Genomic DNA, 17,106 nt, shown 5'->3' with positions numbered 1-17,106 from the left:
GGATTTTCACTTGATGTTTATTTCTGTAAGTGCTTATTTATCTCTACATCTGTTTTCAGTTGTGCCAATTATGTTGAGCATCTTCTCATATCTGTCAGCTTGGACTGTATTTACTCCTCTTCATGAACCTGAAATGAAATTGAGACAGTATATAACAGTTAAAAAGGGAAGCATTGAGGGGGTGTTAGAGTAAGTTCACAAATAAATGACAAAAGCTTCTCTTCAGTAATCCTTCTGAATTTGTATCTGAAATAGACTAGCACCAATGGAGCCAACCTTTGTCATCGTGTTTCAGCTGATAATACTGGTTTCTTGTCCTCATGAAAGAGCATAGATCCCTTTCATAGCAGATGGCTTCTATACAACTCTGTTTCAATAGATGGTGGTGGTTGTTCTGAATCACTCCCACTTGCCAGTGTTTCCAGGAACATGGGCTCTAGTGGCAGTAGACAAGGTATTTCTAATGCCAGAGAATTAAAGCAGTCTCTCCAGCACCTTTCTCTCCCCAATGGAGATGTGTCATGACTTTTGGGACAGCACTAGCTGCCTGAACATGTTTCCTGGTGTCTGACTCATAAAAACAGGCAATAAAAACCTTTCTACAGCCTCTGCATATTTGAGGCAGAAAGAGGGTACTAGTAAGTACTCCGTGTTAAACAGCACACAGTATTAGAAAAAATGAATGACTGTCATGGTTCACCTATTGCAGTATCCCTATTATTTATATGGAATAATATAAAGAAAAATGTGTGGGAATTCTTTACTCTTAAAAGCTGCGAAACTTCTCTTTGAGCTTCAACAACAGCACTGCTTTCATCATGCATGAAGGTCAGATCTTCACGCAGTTTTAATGTAACTCTGCTCTAGTCAGCGGAGCTGCAGTCATTTAGATCAGTCGAAGGTGACTTTATTAGCCCAATATAAAAGCAGAAACTGGACCGTTTCCTCCCACCGAATAGTAGGTATAGAAGAGAGGAGGAAGGTGCTGGGATCAAGTGGGATAAAAATACAAAAATTATACAAAAAGGTGTTTTTTCCCCTTTTTCTAGACTCAGGAACTGTCAACCCCATAAAACTTATGACGTTAAGCATGGCAGGTTGCTTCACTTGCAAATGAAATAGATAAAGCACTGACCCAGCTTTACTTTCTATCATTCCCACAAGGCAAGCACAGATAAGCAAAGGTTTGCTTTCAGTTCCAGACCAAGTTCTTAGGCACCTTTTAGTGTCATCAATATTTTTCTACTACCATTCTGCTCAAGTGTGAAACACCACAAATGTGTTTCCAAGTACTAATGACTTCCCAGCATCTAAGTGACTAATCACTCATATTTCCTTCTCATCCAGCTCTTCAAATCAATACAAGTTCAGTGAAAGAGCAGTGTTAAAATATCTGGCAATCTGCTAGCGCAGTAATCCCCAGGCTGTATTACATACATGGAAATCCACATCATTGCAGAAAGAGATGGAGCTTCCTTAATATCCCTCGGGAAAAAAAACCTTCTGGCTGCTGAGCACAAAGATTAAATGACAACATCAAGAAGGCAGACAGCATTTTGCCTAAGCATCAGGTTGCTGTCCTACATGTTAGGCTTACCTTAATGCTAAAATAACTGACACTAAAAAAATCTAGTAAACAGCAATTAATTCTAGTCCATGCTACATCTAACACATCTCTGTGTGTAGATAGCATCCACTGCTGTGTGTTGAACAGTCACACTTACCCAGAGAGTATAACCATACCTTTTTCATGCCAATATCTCTTGACTTGCTCCTCAGCTTATTGACTTGAGATTCAGCTATTTCAGCCCTTTCTTCAGCATCATCCAGATCATGTTGCTGTTTTCTGTACTTCGAAAGGTACAGATTGGCTTGAGCTTCCTAGTGAGAGAAAACAGTGCAGCTGATATCCTCCTGTCCATGTGAAACAAGGCTTTTCATTTCAAGTGGATGAGAAGTGCTCACTGTGATGAGGTAACAGCCCTATGGGAAGCATTTGCCTCCTGGAGAGCTGAGACTGTTGTTTTACAGAGTAGATGTTTCCAATGGCACTCTCCATGATAAGTGAACTGGGAGGCTCTCATCCCTTCTGAGGGACTAGGAGCAAAAAGTCTTCCCTGTTCACTTCCTTTCCCCCCTACCTTTGCAAATCATACTGCAATTTTAAGATAAAATTGAACACCTTTTCTTAAATATAATCCATACCCATGCTATATATTTTATTTTATATGTATCATAAATACATTTGTACAGACAGGGTTTATATGGATATAAATACAAATATTAATACACTCGCAAGAAGTGTATTTGTACTCAAAGCTTCTATGCATTGAAGACTCTGGATTTAGAACAACAGATTTCTCACAGATAAAAAGGCTCAAATAGCTACTTACAGCTTCCTCTGCTTGGTGCTTGTAGCTCTTCACTTTTAATTGGAGCTTGTCAATCAGATCCTGCATCCTGGCCAGATTCTTCTTATCTTCTTCTGACTGTATCAAAACACCATGGGGTTGATAGTGTAAAAAGGCCTAAAGCATCTCCCACAGTGCAATAGGTATGGGTGCTATACAGACTGTTCTAGAAGTGTGTAGTTTGAAATACAAACAAGCCATATTGTTTGATCATCCTATGTATAGGTGAGAGAAAAATTTCTATAGGATGATTGAAGACATCTGTAAGGCTGAAGACTAAAGGAGAGTACCCTCTTAATTTGTACATATGTAAATATAGACGTACATAAATACAGGTATGTATGTGTGTGCTCTTTCAGAGGTATACACAATATATAAGCCTAGCATTCCTCGCTCAGGAGTGAGAAGCACTCTTGTCATTATAAAGCAAGTCATTATTTAGTGAAATGGACTTATGGGCAGGCCTAAAAATGTGTAATTTGCATATTTCAAAGTCTGTTTTGCAGGCATTTCTGGTAAAAGGAGACAGTTTTAAGCTATCACACTCCATAAGCAGAAGGACTAGCTAATTCTGTCCGTGCACTGTATTCCAAGAGAACAACCGTCAGCCTCTGCATACAATAGTCAAACAACAGGAGGCTAACTAATCTCCTACAGCAGATGGATGGGATTATCTTTTAGGAATGCTGTTGAAAACAAAAGGATCAGTGCTCTGTGCTGAAGACCTTTTCTGAAAGGCAAACAGCAACAGCAGCTGTTAGCAAACCTGCAGGAGGCTGGAGGCTAGACCTTGCTGCTCAGCCATAGGTGACAGCCTGGGACTGGGCAACCGTACACTGAGGGATGTATTAGAGTCAGCTGAATGCTCCTGGCTCTTTTTAGCAACATCAGCACAGCTGAAAGACAGCTGGGCTCTTTCTTCACTCACAGGGAAAATAATAGTCATCTGAGCCTGCTCCATATTAATACTGTGCTAAAACTGTCCAAATCCCAGCAATAGAGGCTTCCTAACATCATCTATGAATGAATCAGGAATTATGAATGAATTAGGAATGAATCAGGCAAGATGATGGTAGCCCTAGGGAGATGTTCCTCCTACCCCTAAAGCTGCCTACAGTCAGAAGGCTGTAGGTAATGCTATCCTTCATCCTTCACTGAAACACTGAGGCAATTTTAGACTCTGTCTGGGAGACCACATTTCTTTCCAGTGTCCTAGTGGTTACTTCAGTTCCCAGCATACCTGGTAAGTCAGCTCTTTGATGCGTCTCTCAAACTTGCGGGCTCCCTTTTGGGCATCCGAATTGCGACGGAGCTCAGTCTCGAGTTCATTCTCCAGCTCACGAACCTGCAAAACCCAGAAAACCCCTTGCCATTTTGCTATATATATATATCATGGGTCACAGTTAATTTTCTCAGCATCTTCATAGTGTCAAATTTCTGTAACAGATGAGAACATCTTTCCATTCTGCTTTTATAAATGCATTCAAGCTGCATCAGCAGTCAAAGGAGTAGGCTTTGTGAAGGCCAAAGTAATTTAAATGAAGCAAGTATTGGAGAGGCTTTTGCTATTGATGCTGGGATTTTTTGGTGGTGGTGTTTCTAATCAAGGGCTTGGTCATCTGCTGTGCTACAACAGCTTAATGTGGCTGGATGAGGAAGGGGAAGCATGCCTCCAAGAACTGCTCACCTGAGTTTTGGGAAACGGGAAACCATTCATAGTATCCCTGCTTGGCCTCTATGAACTTATTAGGCTGCCCCAGGGTACCTAAACTGGTCCCAGGTCTGTAAGCAGGAGAAAGTGATTCAAAGTCAGATCACAAACTTACCCTGGATTCCAGTTTCTGGATCTGCTTCTTGCCACCTTTCAGGGCTATTTGTTCTGCTTCATCCAGTCTCTTCTGGAGGTCTTTAATGGTTTGCTCCATGTTCTTCTTCATTCTCTCTAAGTGGGCACTAGTATCCTGCTCCTTTTTAAGCTCCTCAGCCATCATTGCTGCCTGAAAAACAACCATGTTTTACAGCAGCTTTCTCATGCTCTTGGTTGATGTCTCAGAAGAAATGATGGAAGATCCATCTTTGATTATTCCTATTTGGATCATTCACTGTACCCAAAGCTCCAGAGTGTATCTGGTCTGTGTCTTGCTTGGACAGAGAAAATGCAAGGACAACCTTGGAAGCCTTTTTTACCTCATGTTTTCCATCATTAGAATATGCTGTGATTTAAGATTACCCCCTTTCTCTTTCTCTTTTGGCATGCGTGCTATATCATGTCCTCATTTATAATGCTGCCAGTAAGCTTGTGCCAGTCACTGCAGACGTTTTTCCTAGAACTTACTCAAAACCTAATCTTGGTGCTTGGAGCTCTTGAAAAGTAGTAGCTTAAAATAACTGGCAGACAACTTTCCCTGCACAGCCACAGATGAGAGCTGCCTGAGCAGCTGTAACAAGAACGCAGTTTCTGCAGTTGGGATAGAAAGCTTGGTCCAAACATCCTGGATAGGACCTGGCCATTCAGTAAGACAGGTAACAAGGGTGCCTATTAGATCATTCCTGCTTTGATGTCTGTACCTGCCACCAAGAGCTGTACACAGATTGGTACCCATCACTGAGCAGTCATCAGAAGACAGCAGTCATTGCAATCCAGGCTGGAACTGAATCAATGACAATCAGCATCTTCTCTGCCAGTCAGTAACATTGCCTTCAGCTGACAAGCAGTAAAGACCTCAGTGCAGGAATACCTTTGTCCAGGCACTCCAGACACATAACTCACAGAAACCTCCAGTTTTAGCTTTCATTTTATCTGTTGGTATGATGTGATACATCAGCTGAACTCTGAGGACATGGATTTCAGTAGGCCTGTGGGAAATGAAAGCATACCTGCCCAAATTATATCTTCCCTAGAGGAAGATTGTAATGGGTTTTCTCCTGGGACCTTAGGCCTCATGTTTTTTCCAATAGACACCTAGTTCTAAGACACCTCTTTGGGATTTAGTAGCTTTGTTTCTTGCACCAGATTCTGTGTACACCAGCGCTACTCCAGACTGAACTGGTTTAACAGGTGTATGATTTACCTGAGTCAAAGACCCTGAGACTCTGAGGATCAGTGGAAACTGCATTCCTGGGAAAATAAAATCCAACCAACCAAAACACCTCCCTCCAAAAAGCCCAAAACAACAACAAGCACACACAGCAAACCAACCCAAACCAAAACCTAACCGTCAGGAAAAGGCACTTCCTCTCTTTGCAGCTCCAGTCTGCTTTATTTTGTAGTTTTACCAGTTACCTCCAGATACCTGTGGGGTGCTTTGGATGGGAGTTTTGTAGCAAGCACAGAAATGGCAACCTGGGAATTACTTTCTTGGCTGTCCTAAGACATTGCAGGACTGAAAGGAAGTGAGAAAGGAATCAGTCTACTCACATCTGTGATGGCTTTCTTTGCTTTTTCCTCTGCGTTCCTACACTCCTGGATCGATTCCTCCACTTCATTCTGCATCTGGGAAATGTCACCCTCCAGCTTCTTCTTTTGATTGATCAGGCTTGTGTTCTTTCATTAGGTTTTCCCCAAAGGAACAGTGGAAAAGGAGGAAAAGTGATGATTAGAGACATAACTCCTCTAAATACCATAGCACACCAAGGCTCACTGATTTTCACAACTCCTGGATTACAGAGAGCAGTATTTGGGAAGGGAGACCCAGGTAGGTGGCAAGGGCTGGCCTTGATGAGCATATGTAGTTTCAGACTGAGGGAATGTCCAAAATGCTCTCAAAGCTGTAAATATTTAGATTTTGGTTCAAATTAAATAAATAAGCAATGGGCTGAAATAGAAGAATTAATAAGGCAGTTGTTTTTGGAAAACTAATGATCCATAATCAGTTAGTCAATGAGGTGACTGAAACAGAAGCCCCATGTCATCAATGGGCTGGAGGAAACACTGAAAACATCGCCAGCCTGTAGCTCATTTTCATTTCCTTCTGACCATAATAAAGAGAAGCTTTAGTTTTGTAGCAAAAAGTGCTGGTAAGTCAGGACATTCCCCTCCATGGCCCTGTAAAAACTGCAGTGCCCATCTGGATCTACCCATCCAAGCCTGAAGGCCCCTCTTAACAAAGACCTCAGACACAGCAGGGTGTGTGGGGGGTGGTAGTTTCTTGCCCTGCACAATACAACTGTTGGTAGAACCCAATCTCTGCAGTCATTCATTGCCAGATCACAACTGCACAAGCCCAGTGCCTGTGTCACTTCTTCAAAGAAACACCCCCACCATCCCACACATGGCTTAACTAAAGCAGGAAGCTGGTTTTACAGCATGGAAGAAGGAAAGGAAGAAAATTTACTCTGGTTATCTTCCACCATTGCTTTTTCTGGAAACTGTTTTAAGCAGTTGGCTGATTCATCAATTCCAGCTACCTTGAAGGGAGGGAGGTGGTGTATCCACAGAGAGACTTATCTCCCTTCCCTCATTGTCTCAGCCTGAAGGAGGGCAAGGTATGTGTGACCTATGGCAGCCCTGGACAAACTGTGTCAGTGATTCACTGACAGGGCTCAGTTTAAACCCAGTGAGCACAGACAAAAGCCAACCTGGGTGTGAAGCAGGTTCACACGTTCAGTGGCTTCCAGCAGTTCGTGCTCTGCCAGCTTCCTCGCACGTTCAGTCTGGTCCAGCAAAGCCCTCAGCTCATCCAGCTCCGACTGGAGAAGGTTGTTCCTTCTGTCAGAGACCGCCAGCTGCTCCTTCAGATCTTCATTCACATGCCCCGAGTCATCCAGCTGCACCTGAAGCTCCTAGAACAAAACAGATGTTTGGTTTCTTACCAGTGCATTTCCATTGCAAGCCACTGTGCTTAAACAGGAGAACCCCAACTTGCAGAGGTTGCATAGGGCACACCTCGAGAATTTCAGTGCTGCTCTGTTGGAGAAAGGCTTCCTCCACACTGTAAACTGGATAGCATCTGTGGTTTGTGGGGCAAGGTGGGAAAAGACCAGTGTGTTCAAACCCATCAAAGCTTACAGTTCTGCCCAAGGCAGTGCTAGCTGCTTAGGTGTGGGAGAGGCGATGGCTGAGGAGGTGCCTTAGCAAAGCACCTTTTTAAGCTATTACAAAGCTGAAGCACACACCAAACAGCTGAATACACACACCCCCTGTACTGCAGCCCACTGACACGCTCCACTTCTAAAGGACTTGCAACACACAAGAGAATCACAGATTTTCAGTTCCTCATGGTGTAGCTTTCTGTCTCTGCAGGAGGCTGTAGCCAGTGATGGTTTTGTAACTGGATCTCATCCAGCTTGTATGCAACTCTTGAAAGAAATCCTATTTCCCTCTTCCCTTATGCCAGACATTATCAATAAGGATTTTACCTGCACATCCTTGGGAGTAGTTTCTCTATTAATTACCATCACCGTTGCTGTTTGCTCTGTGCCAATGCAACCTGGCCTACACCTGCCATGTAGTACTTGGGACTGGTGGTTGCCAGAGTACCTTTATTTGTGTCTGCAAGCCACGTGTTGACTTTGTTGCTTCTGCAGCATGCCTGTTAGCATGGCTGAGCTGGATTTCCATCTCGTTGAGGTCCCCTTCCATCTTCTTCTTGAGCCGGATGGCCTCATTTCTGCTCCTGGCTTCAGAATCAAGGGTGGACTGCAGGGAATCTATGGTGCGTTGCTGATTCCTCCTGGAAAGGACATGAAGGGCAAATGGAGCAATCTTCCTCTCTGTGCAGGAATGTAGAACTACATACATACACTACTGCACTTGCTGAAAGTGTCTCACATAGCATAGGTTTCTAATGCCTCACTGCTGTCTAACTGGCTAGTGCGCTGCACACCCTCAGCTAGCTCCTGCTCTGTAAGCACCTGTATCATCCTTCTCCCATGTTTCCTTTGGCAACAGGGGAGCAAGGACTTCTCTCAGCTCTCTTATAAACTCAAGCAAGTAGAGGTTTGACCATAGCAAGAAGCACTTGAAGCATGGCTATTTACTGAATCATGTTTTACATCTCAGCCTTTTTATGAAGGCGTTAGTGGAAGGGATTAATCAAAGTGAGGGTAGGCAGCTACATTCTAAGCTAATTACTCTGGGTGCTCTTTATAGTAAATGGCATATGTAGGCTATAATTTATTGTCTCCTAAAGTACATTTTGGAAAAAAGCCATTTCTTATGTTACTTATAAAGAGAATAATTCAGGAATAGAAACCTGTGTTACGGACATCTAAACTTGGAAGAGATTAAGCCTACCCGATTAACAGGCTTGTCCCTCTGTGAAAGGCAGCTTAGTGTCAATTTTAAGATGGCAAAACAAATACAGACAGGTGCTTAATTTTCTTGACTCTATCACAGTCAAGTCCCACGATGAAAGTTTTGCTTCTTACAAGCAGAGATAACTCAAAGCACAGAACATGACTCACACAGGGAAACATTTATCTTGCTGCTGGCCAAGTTCTGCTGAAAGTGTAGGAGTTCTGGGAAATTACAGAGTCAACAAGGAAAACCTTGAGGGCCTTATTGCTTCAGCAAGATACTGAACTGTGCCCTAGACTCTCAGGGAGCAACATAGCGTGGCTGCTGAGCAGCTTAGCAGCAAAACAACTTGTAACAACACTGAAGCAAAAAGCACTTATTAGGAGAGCTTGTCCTGAGATCTCTGCCATCCAGACATCAGCAGGTCATCAGGAGATAGCATCTTCTGATGGGGACAGTATCTTCTGAAAGGGATGAAACATTCTTGGCTTTGAAGGAATTAACATGTCAACCCTTGTATTTACCCTGGCCAGGGTGGGTCCTGGGCTTTCCCCTTCCATACCATTCCCTTTAACCTGTCTACAATGACAGGCTGCTTGGATTGATAGTGTTGCAACACTAATTCAAAAGCAGAGTTTTCTGAAGGACTGCACCCATACACTGCTGAAAATTAGGTTACCATTTGTGCTGGGTGGGAGGGGAGAGACAAAAGACATCACCCTCCTCTCATCTAATTGCTTTCCATTTTTCCTGTTTATCCCTTTCACCCACAAGCTCCTCTCCTTTTATAATTCATACTTTCTGTAACTCTGCAGTTCTCAGTGCTTACCTAAATGGGGTACACATAATGGCAAGCTCCTCATGTCCTCCCACAGTCAGTGTAGCTATAACTGCATAAATTAACTGTGTTCAGATAACAGGTTTGAGCATCTCTGAGGCAGTGCTGCTTGCACTGGCATAACTACCTATGGTCCATTTGAATGGCTTGGTTCTTGAGACTGTTTCTGGTCTTTTGAGACTTTTCCCTTAAAAACCATGCTGTTTCCTGCACAGTACCTTATATTTTCCATTTCTTCCTCCTTTTCTGTCAGTTTCCTTTCAAACTCTGCTTTAAGCTGAGAAAGTTCAAGCTGAAACCGAAGGGTCTTACTTTCTTCATGCTCCAGAGCTCCCTGAAATAGAAAGCACAAAGAGCTTGGGTTCTGTTTGGTTTTATTTCTCAAATTACAAACTGCTGCACAAAGATAATCCCTTCACACTTTTCTTCCCATTCCCAACAGCACTATTTCCTCATTGCCTCTCTCTAGGGAAGGACATGAACAACTTACATGGCAAGGCAATGCATTTATCTAATCTAATGTGACTTGGCAGCTGGAAAACTGAGCAGCAAACTCCTCAGAGGACATGGTTCACAGAAACAAAAACAAAACCCACCTTAGGCCCTGCCTGCATGGTTTTGATATCAACAGATGTTCTCTGTTCCACACCCCCATACAGGCACCCTCAAGGGCCAATAGGAGATAGGCAAAAGCTAAACCAAGATGGTAGTTGGGAGGGTGAAGGGGTCCACACATCCCCCAGAGGCAAAGCTCTCTCCAGATCATGAAGTGTTGAAAGCCTCCCAGTTATACAGTCTTACTGGGCAATGTGACTTCAAGGAAAGAAATAACAGACATCAGCTCTGTGTGACAAAGTGCAAAATTACTGCCTGCTCTTTCCACTTAACATGAAGGCAAGTCTATGAAACAAGAGAGGTTTATTCCTATGTCTTTGTTTGCTCCTATGTCTTTGTTCCTACATTTCTCTCAGAGATGGAAGCCAAGAACTAAGCTAATAGCCCATAGTGAAATAACAGAGCCTCTGCCTTCCAGGTCTTACATAACCAGGCTCAGTGGCATTCTGCCTCCTTACTGATCACATCAAACTGGGAGGAAAAGCACAGAATCGCACACCATATATTTTGGAAGTGTCTCTGAAGGGCAGAATTGCACAGGATTCCCTCAAGAGATGATGGGAACAGAATGGAGTTTCTGAAGACAAAGCTGTACAAAACCCTTGCCGACTCCAGTCATCATGCAGCAGCCATAGGTCAGTCAAACCCACACTTCATGCCTAGGACCCACACTGTGTTAGTGGGAACAGCACACAGAAGTACTGTGTCACCAGCAGTGACTGCCAGGGACCCCAATTCACAAGGAAGGAATAATAATAATAATAATGATCTGCATTAAACCCTTTCTTTCACAATTAAAATAAGATACATCACCACTTTACTTTTGTTAGTTCCTAATATCACTGAGCTTTAGGAAGCCATTCCACACAGCCCAGGAAAGTAAAGTGTGTCACTTAGATCCCTCAGGAACTGATGTATTCTTTCCTGGAAAAAGATACTGATAGAGTATATAAACACTCTCCATATCTCAGAGCTGTGGAAGAAAGGCAAGCTTTTTCCTCTGCTCTGATCATGAGACCTGTTTGTTTGGCTGTGAAATTCCTGCAAAGTATAAAGCATCCTGTAACAGACAAAAGAGATTGCACAGCATGTAAGGTATTAATGGATCCCTGTCACTGGGTGATGCTTGTCTTAGCAGATACTATTTAGAGTACAATTGCAGATAAATGCAGCCTTCACTAAAAACCTCTTGCTGTGTGCTGTATTGCTTCCAGCCTGCAACACCTACTCCCTTTCTTAGCTTTGCAATGTACCAGACTTCCAAAAAGCTGACAATTGAGCACTTTGAGTGGAAAACCAGGATTGCCAGTTGACTTGCCCTGTTTGTTTGTTGGAACTGGGATGAGGCATCTCTCTTGGGTACATGCATACTTGTCACTATAGAAATCAATGCAGAGATGCTAAATGTCTTTATGAAACTCCTGCTGGGAGTCAAAGATTTTCCAAATGGCCTATTTCATTGCGTTTGAGACTGCTACCATTTCTTTTAAGCTGCAGTATCCAATGCAATATTTATGACCTTATAAAACTTAAAGTCATCAGGAGGTTTGGTTTCTTCTCCAAAACCAGGAGATGGTGAATTTGCTGTTGGAAACCAGACACTAAAAATATCTGATGAAACCATATAAGACCATAATTCTCAGCAGTTCCTGTTTCCTGAAAGACTGAAATACTCTGTGCTGAAGTAAGCAAGAACTGGATTTTCTGGAAGTGTGCTGAAGAGGTCTGAGCTTCCTGAAAGGGAAAAAACCCCATAACACAACAACAAAACCCTAAAACCTACAAGGCACCTGCTTTGATAGTCTAAGACTGATGGTTTTAGAGCTGACATCTCCAAAAGTCACCCGTCTCTCTTGAAAACACTGGCTGGAGGAGCTGACTGCAGAGAGGGTGCATTTGCTTATGGTCAAAACAGTGGCTATGCTGTTGAGAAGATTAAAAGGGAAGACATCCATTCCTTTTCCTTTGAGCTTTCTTTTCTTACCTCTGCTTCTTCCAGAGCCAGCTGAACTTCTGACTTTTCTTGTTCAACCTGTTTCTTGATTTTTTCTATTTCATGGAGGCTCTTGTTTCCTTCACTGATCTGATTGGTCAGGTCAGAGATCTCCTCTGAAATGAAAAAAGGATGGATTTAGCCACCAGTGTGTCCCTAACATACTGCAAGTCACAGAGCGTGGATGGAAGGACCTGTGCTTCAAGCTACTACCTTAAGGGCTTGTCTGTGCACAAGCGCTGCCTTACTTTCAGTTACAGCAGCTTCTTTTACTTGACCAGCTGAAAGGAGCAGACTTTGTTGTACATGCTTTTTGAGGTGGTTATAGTGGTTTAGTTTTAATCTGTGTTCTCTAGGCCAGCTGCACTGTGCTCTGCTTTGGGAGCTGTCTAAGCTTCATCCCCTGCACCTCTGTCATCTTTCTTGTTCCTCTCCAGACTGGCACCTCTGCCAGTCATGGACAGGTCAGCAAAGGGAAACCTGCTCTCCTCTGTCTGTACCAATTACTGTGTTTAAAACCTTCATCACCAGCATCAGCCACTGCCTTCGAACATATCAGAAAGCTAGTCTCAAGGATGAGATAAACACCTTTCCCCACTGCTGCTATGGGAAACCTGCATCCTTCCAACTGTGCTGCGGTGTGGCTCTCACACTGGACAATGGGACGTGAATGAAGCCTACCTTGGAGGTTCTTGTTTTCCCTTTTCAATGTCTCCAGATGGTCCAGCGTCTCCTCGTAGGCATTCTTCAGCTTGAAGAGCTCAGTGCTGAGGCCACGGGCCTCCTTCTGGGAAGCCTCCAGCTCAGCCTGTGACTCTTCATACTTCTGCTTCCAGTCATTGATGATCTTGTCAAACCCACGCTGCTTCTTGTCCAGGGAGGCAGCTGCTGAGTTGGCCTTCTCCAGGTCAATCATCATGTCCTCCAGCTCGTTCTGCAGCCTGTGCTTTGTCTTTTCCAGGGAAGAGCACTTGGCATTGGCTGCCTCGATCGCTTCTTCAGCTTCTTGCAGGCGAGCAGCAAGCTTCTTCCTGCCAGGTGGGAAGAGACAGGGAAATGACTGAGTGCCACCACTCCCATGGTATCCACAAACAACTGATCCCAAGCAGTGTCTCAAGAAACCAGTTTTGAAAAGGAAAGTTGGGAGGGGTGTAAGGAGAAGGGAAGGGGAAATTAGGCCTCTAGAGAGAAGGGCTTGTGATAGGCAAAAAATCAGTTTAAATGATGAATGCTGACATGTGCCACACACAGGCATAATGTGTGTGTTTGAGTATTTGAAACTGAAAGTTTGAACTCTCAAGCAGCAGCTTGCTACTTGCTAGCTGTAACCACTATAGTCTGATTGTAAATTCGGATCAGACTTGGTATAAAACCATTTGGTATAAACCCACGTAATCCACTTACTTGGCATCCTCCAGCTCCTCAGTCCTCTGAATGGCATCAGTCTCATACTTTGTTCTCCACTGCGCCACTTCTGCATTTCCCTTGGAGAGAGCCCGCTGCAGCTCTGCCTTGGCTTCTTGCTCCTCCTCATACTGCTCCCGCAGCAGATCACAGTCATGCCTGGCTGCTTGCAGGGCATGAGCTAGGGCATTTTTGGACTGCAGGAGTAGAAAGGGCACAGCACTGCAGGGTTACCTACAGCAAAACCTCAGCAAACAGCCCTAAAAGCTCTAACAGGAGCCTAAGCCTTTTTGCCTCTAGCCCTGACAGTCTGGATCAAATGAGGTAAGAAGCATCTGAAGTCATCCCTAACTGGTGACATGCTGAGGAAGCTATTAAGACTGAAGATAATTGAACATCTTTGAAGAAGCATACAAAGTTTTAAGATACAAGATCGCAGATTTTGGCTATCCTACTGGGATAAGATGTATGTAACAATTATGGATGCTGATTATTCTCCCAAGCTCTTCTTTTGTGACTTGCCTCAGTCAGTGGCAGGAACATTTGTCAGTACAATTACCAAAACTCCTATATCTCATTTCAGACATTATCCAGGCTACAAAAAAACATGAACAATTTTCCCCATTTCAATTCAATGAATGGGACCCAGTCAAAGAATTACCTTGGTCTCCTCTTCCAGCTGCCTCTTAAGCTCTTCAATCTGTTGCGTAAATGATGTTTTTCCCCGGGACAGCTGACTTATCAATGACTCCTTCTCTTCAAGTTGTCTTATAAATTCACCTGCCATAGGAGGTAACCAAGAAAAGTTAAGATGATGAAATGGCAAAGCCCCAGACAAAATCAAAGTCCTCCCTGTCCAATTTGTAGAGGGCTACAAAGCACCCTGAGATCTTCACCATTGATCAGCATACAGAGCAGAGAGATACATTAGGAAAACTTTATTTATCATATGGAGGGCATCACTCTGAGGTGGAAACTGCAGCTTTACAGGTGTACATAGGACTAACGAGGACACACACAGGAAATGAGAACCATGTCTTTGTAAATACACAGAGCATTGCTGTTTGATGAGGATGCAGAGATTAAATTGTAGAACTATGGCTAAAAAGGTAGCAAGCCCTTAGGGGATATGTGGCATTTTTAGTCGGATGTAAGCATCTTCTAGAATGCAATGCCCAAGGTCACACTGAGGAAGATGGTATCCATAAAGACAGAAGCAGTATGCTGACTCCTTTGTCTTCCCTTTACTATTGCAACATGTCCTTGTTCCACAAGGATGAGGCACTGGAATGGGTTGCCCAGGGAGGTTGTGAATGCTCCATCCCTGGCAGTGTTCAAGGCCAGGCTGGACAAAGCCTTGGGTGACCTGGTTTAGCGTGATGTGTCCCTGCCCATGGCAGGGGGGTTGGAACTGGATGATCTTAAGGTCCTTTCCAACCCTAACTATTCTATGATTCTATGCTGGTAAATACAGTTACAGGTTTGCTTTAAAAGCCAGTCCTAGGCAAGGTCTCCCCACCAAGGCAATAAAAACATTAAAGGTATGAGTGTCAAAAGACACAAAGCTACTGCTCCCTTCAGCAGTCCTCATCCAGCCATCTTCAGAGCAGGTGCCATACAGCTCACCACTGCAGCACCGAGGCATACCTGGTAAGTCCCTGGGAACCAGTCTGCCCTGCCTGTGCACGTACCATTCTCACTCTGCAGTTTTGTCTTCTGAGTAGTGAGGTCATTCATGAGGCGAGTCATTTCATCCAGTTTCGTTTTGGTCTCATTCAGATGATCTTCGTAAGTGCGACAAAGTTTCTCTGCGTTGGCCTAATGGGAACCAGGAGAAAAGACAATCAGAGCTGTAGCCTCCAGGCAACCATTTGGAAGCTGCAGCATTCCGAATGGATCCATGGTTTGTTTGTTTGTTTTTCAGAGGAATAGCAGATAGCAAAATACCACAGTGGTAGAGCAGGGAATAGGATCCCTGTGTCTGCAGTCCCAAGCAAGGGGACTCCTCATCAGGCCACCATCCCCATTTGTTTTCCCTGAAGTGTGTTCTGAATGGAAGCAGCAGTGTAAAATGATTCTGCAAGAACTTCCGAAGCAATCACGTGGCTAAGAAGTTAGGGCATAGCCTCCTCATAATTACTAGATGGGAAAATCACCTCCAATGAAAATTGCTCTACAGATTCTGCTTTAATTGCTATTTATCATAAATTGAGTTTGATTACAGCTTTCTAACTCTCAGAATGCTGAAATTTCACCACTTGCACTGAAAGAACTCTTTAGAGTGCTCTGAAAGCTACCAATCAGGAAACAAAATCCCGAATTCAGCCATAGGAAGCAAAAAGACACATGGCAGTCATGCAAGCCTTGCTTTGCACTCCTTGCTAACATGTCAGAGCTGTGAACCAAAGGAAGGACTGATATAATCTATATTGTACACCTACAGTGCATAGTCACAGTTACTGCATCTTGGGTTAAGATGACCTTTAACAATTCAGGAGTAAAACCAGGTCCTGGTCCTGTTTCAAAGTAGAACACATAGGATTGGTAGTACCAAGGATGAATTCTTTGACAGTTTGGCAAAGTGACCATTTGATTAATCAACTTGGCAAAACAACCAGTTTTTGCCAAGTGAAGGTGCCCTGAAGTAAACTGCCTGCTTTATAATACTAAAAATCACACCCACAGGTCAGAAAGACCCTGGCCCAGATGAAAATCCCTCCTCTGAGCATGTACAGTGAGCCAGGCTGGATGAAGCCTTGGGTGATATGGTTTAGTGTGAGGTGTCCCTGCCCATGGCAGGGGGGTTGGAACTGGATGATCTTAAGGTCCTTTCCAACCCGAACTATTCTATGATTCTATGATTAGAAGCCCTATCAGGTACCCTGGGAAAGCTTCAGACCAACACATGACCGTTAGGGGTTTGGGAAGCCTCAGGACCCTTACTTTTCCCTTGACCATCTGCTCCATGTTGGATGACAGATCATCCACTTCCATCTTCAGTTCGCTTTTCTCCTTTTCCAGCTTCTGCTTGACCCTCTGCAGGTTGTCCAGTTGCTCCCCCATCTCAGCCACACTGTCCGCATGCTTCTTCCTCAGGGTGGCAGCTGTGGCTTCGTAGTGCAGCGTGGCCTCCTCCAGGTCCCGCCGCAGCTTCAGGAACTCTGCCTCTCGCTTCTTGTTCATCTCCAGCTGGGCAGCTGTGGCTCCACCAGCCTCCTCAAGGCGCTCACTTAACTCCTCCAGCTCTCGGGCCAGATCCGATCTCTGCTTTTCCACCTTGGCTCGAGCAGCTCTTTCTGCCTCCAGTTCCTCTTCTAGCTCTTCTATGCGAGCCTACAAGAGACACAAACACCTGTGGTCACCTTCATGATGGTTCCCATCAGACCATGGAGAACCTTACAAATTGTTAAACCCTCTGCCAGCCCATGCTTTACAACACAGGACTACAAAGGGTAAAGGACTTGGCCATTTGTGCCAGGAAATCAGATCTTAAACTAGACTAAGGATGATGAGTCACATCTTTCTCACAGCAGATTGCTCTACAGGCTGTAGTTCAGGACATATAGGTCAAGTGCATTGGTTTTACACTCACGTACTTGACATTTAG

General features: G+C 44.0%; 1 protein-coding gene across 1 annotated transcript in view; it reads right to left on the bottom strand.

Annotated features, from left to right (window-relative positions):
* MYH15 (myosin heavy chain 15) overlaps nucleotides 1–17,106 on the bottom strand; it is a 44,204-nt gene continuing 27,098 nt past the window's right edge. The window contains exons 28-42 of the mRNA XM_034060206.1: nucleotides 16,443–16,832; nucleotides 15,191–15,317; nucleotides 14,161–14,279; nucleotides 13,500–13,696; nucleotides 12,777–13,126; nucleotides 12,087–12,211; nucleotides 9,706–9,821; nucleotides 7,891–8,083; nucleotides 6,990–7,193; nucleotides 5,830–5,955; nucleotides 4,238–4,408; nucleotides 3,652–3,756; nucleotides 2,394–2,489; nucleotides 1,744–1,881; nucleotides 1–128 (exon numbers count right to left, since the gene is read on the bottom strand). Coding sequence (XP_033916097.1) covers nucleotides 111–128; nucleotides 1,744–1,881; nucleotides 2,394–2,489; nucleotides 3,652–3,756; nucleotides 4,238–4,408; nucleotides 5,830–5,955; nucleotides 6,990–7,193; nucleotides 7,891–8,083; nucleotides 9,706–9,821; nucleotides 12,087–12,211; nucleotides 12,777–13,126; nucleotides 13,500–13,696; nucleotides 14,161–14,279; nucleotides 15,191–15,317; nucleotides 16,443–16,832 — 2,475 coding nt within the window. The 3' untranslated portion in view covers nucleotides 1–110. The remainder of the gene's footprint in view (nucleotides 129–1,743; nucleotides 1,882–2,393; nucleotides 2,490–3,651; nucleotides 3,757–4,237; nucleotides 4,409–5,829; nucleotides 5,956–6,989; nucleotides 7,194–7,890; nucleotides 8,084–9,705; nucleotides 9,822–12,086; nucleotides 12,212–12,776; nucleotides 13,127–13,499; nucleotides 13,697–14,160; nucleotides 14,280–15,190; nucleotides 15,318–16,442; nucleotides 16,833–17,106) is intronic.

Source organism: Melopsittacus undulatus, chromosome 2 (genome assembly GCF_012275295.1).
Source record: "Melopsittacus undulatus isolate bMelUnd1 chromosome 2, bMelUnd1.mat.Z, whole genome shotgun sequence".
In the NCBI taxonomy this organism is placed as follows: Eukaryota; Metazoa; Chordata; class Aves; order Psittaciformes; family Psittaculidae; genus Melopsittacus; species Melopsittacus undulatus.
This window is presented reverse-complemented; position numbering and strand designations above follow the sequence as displayed.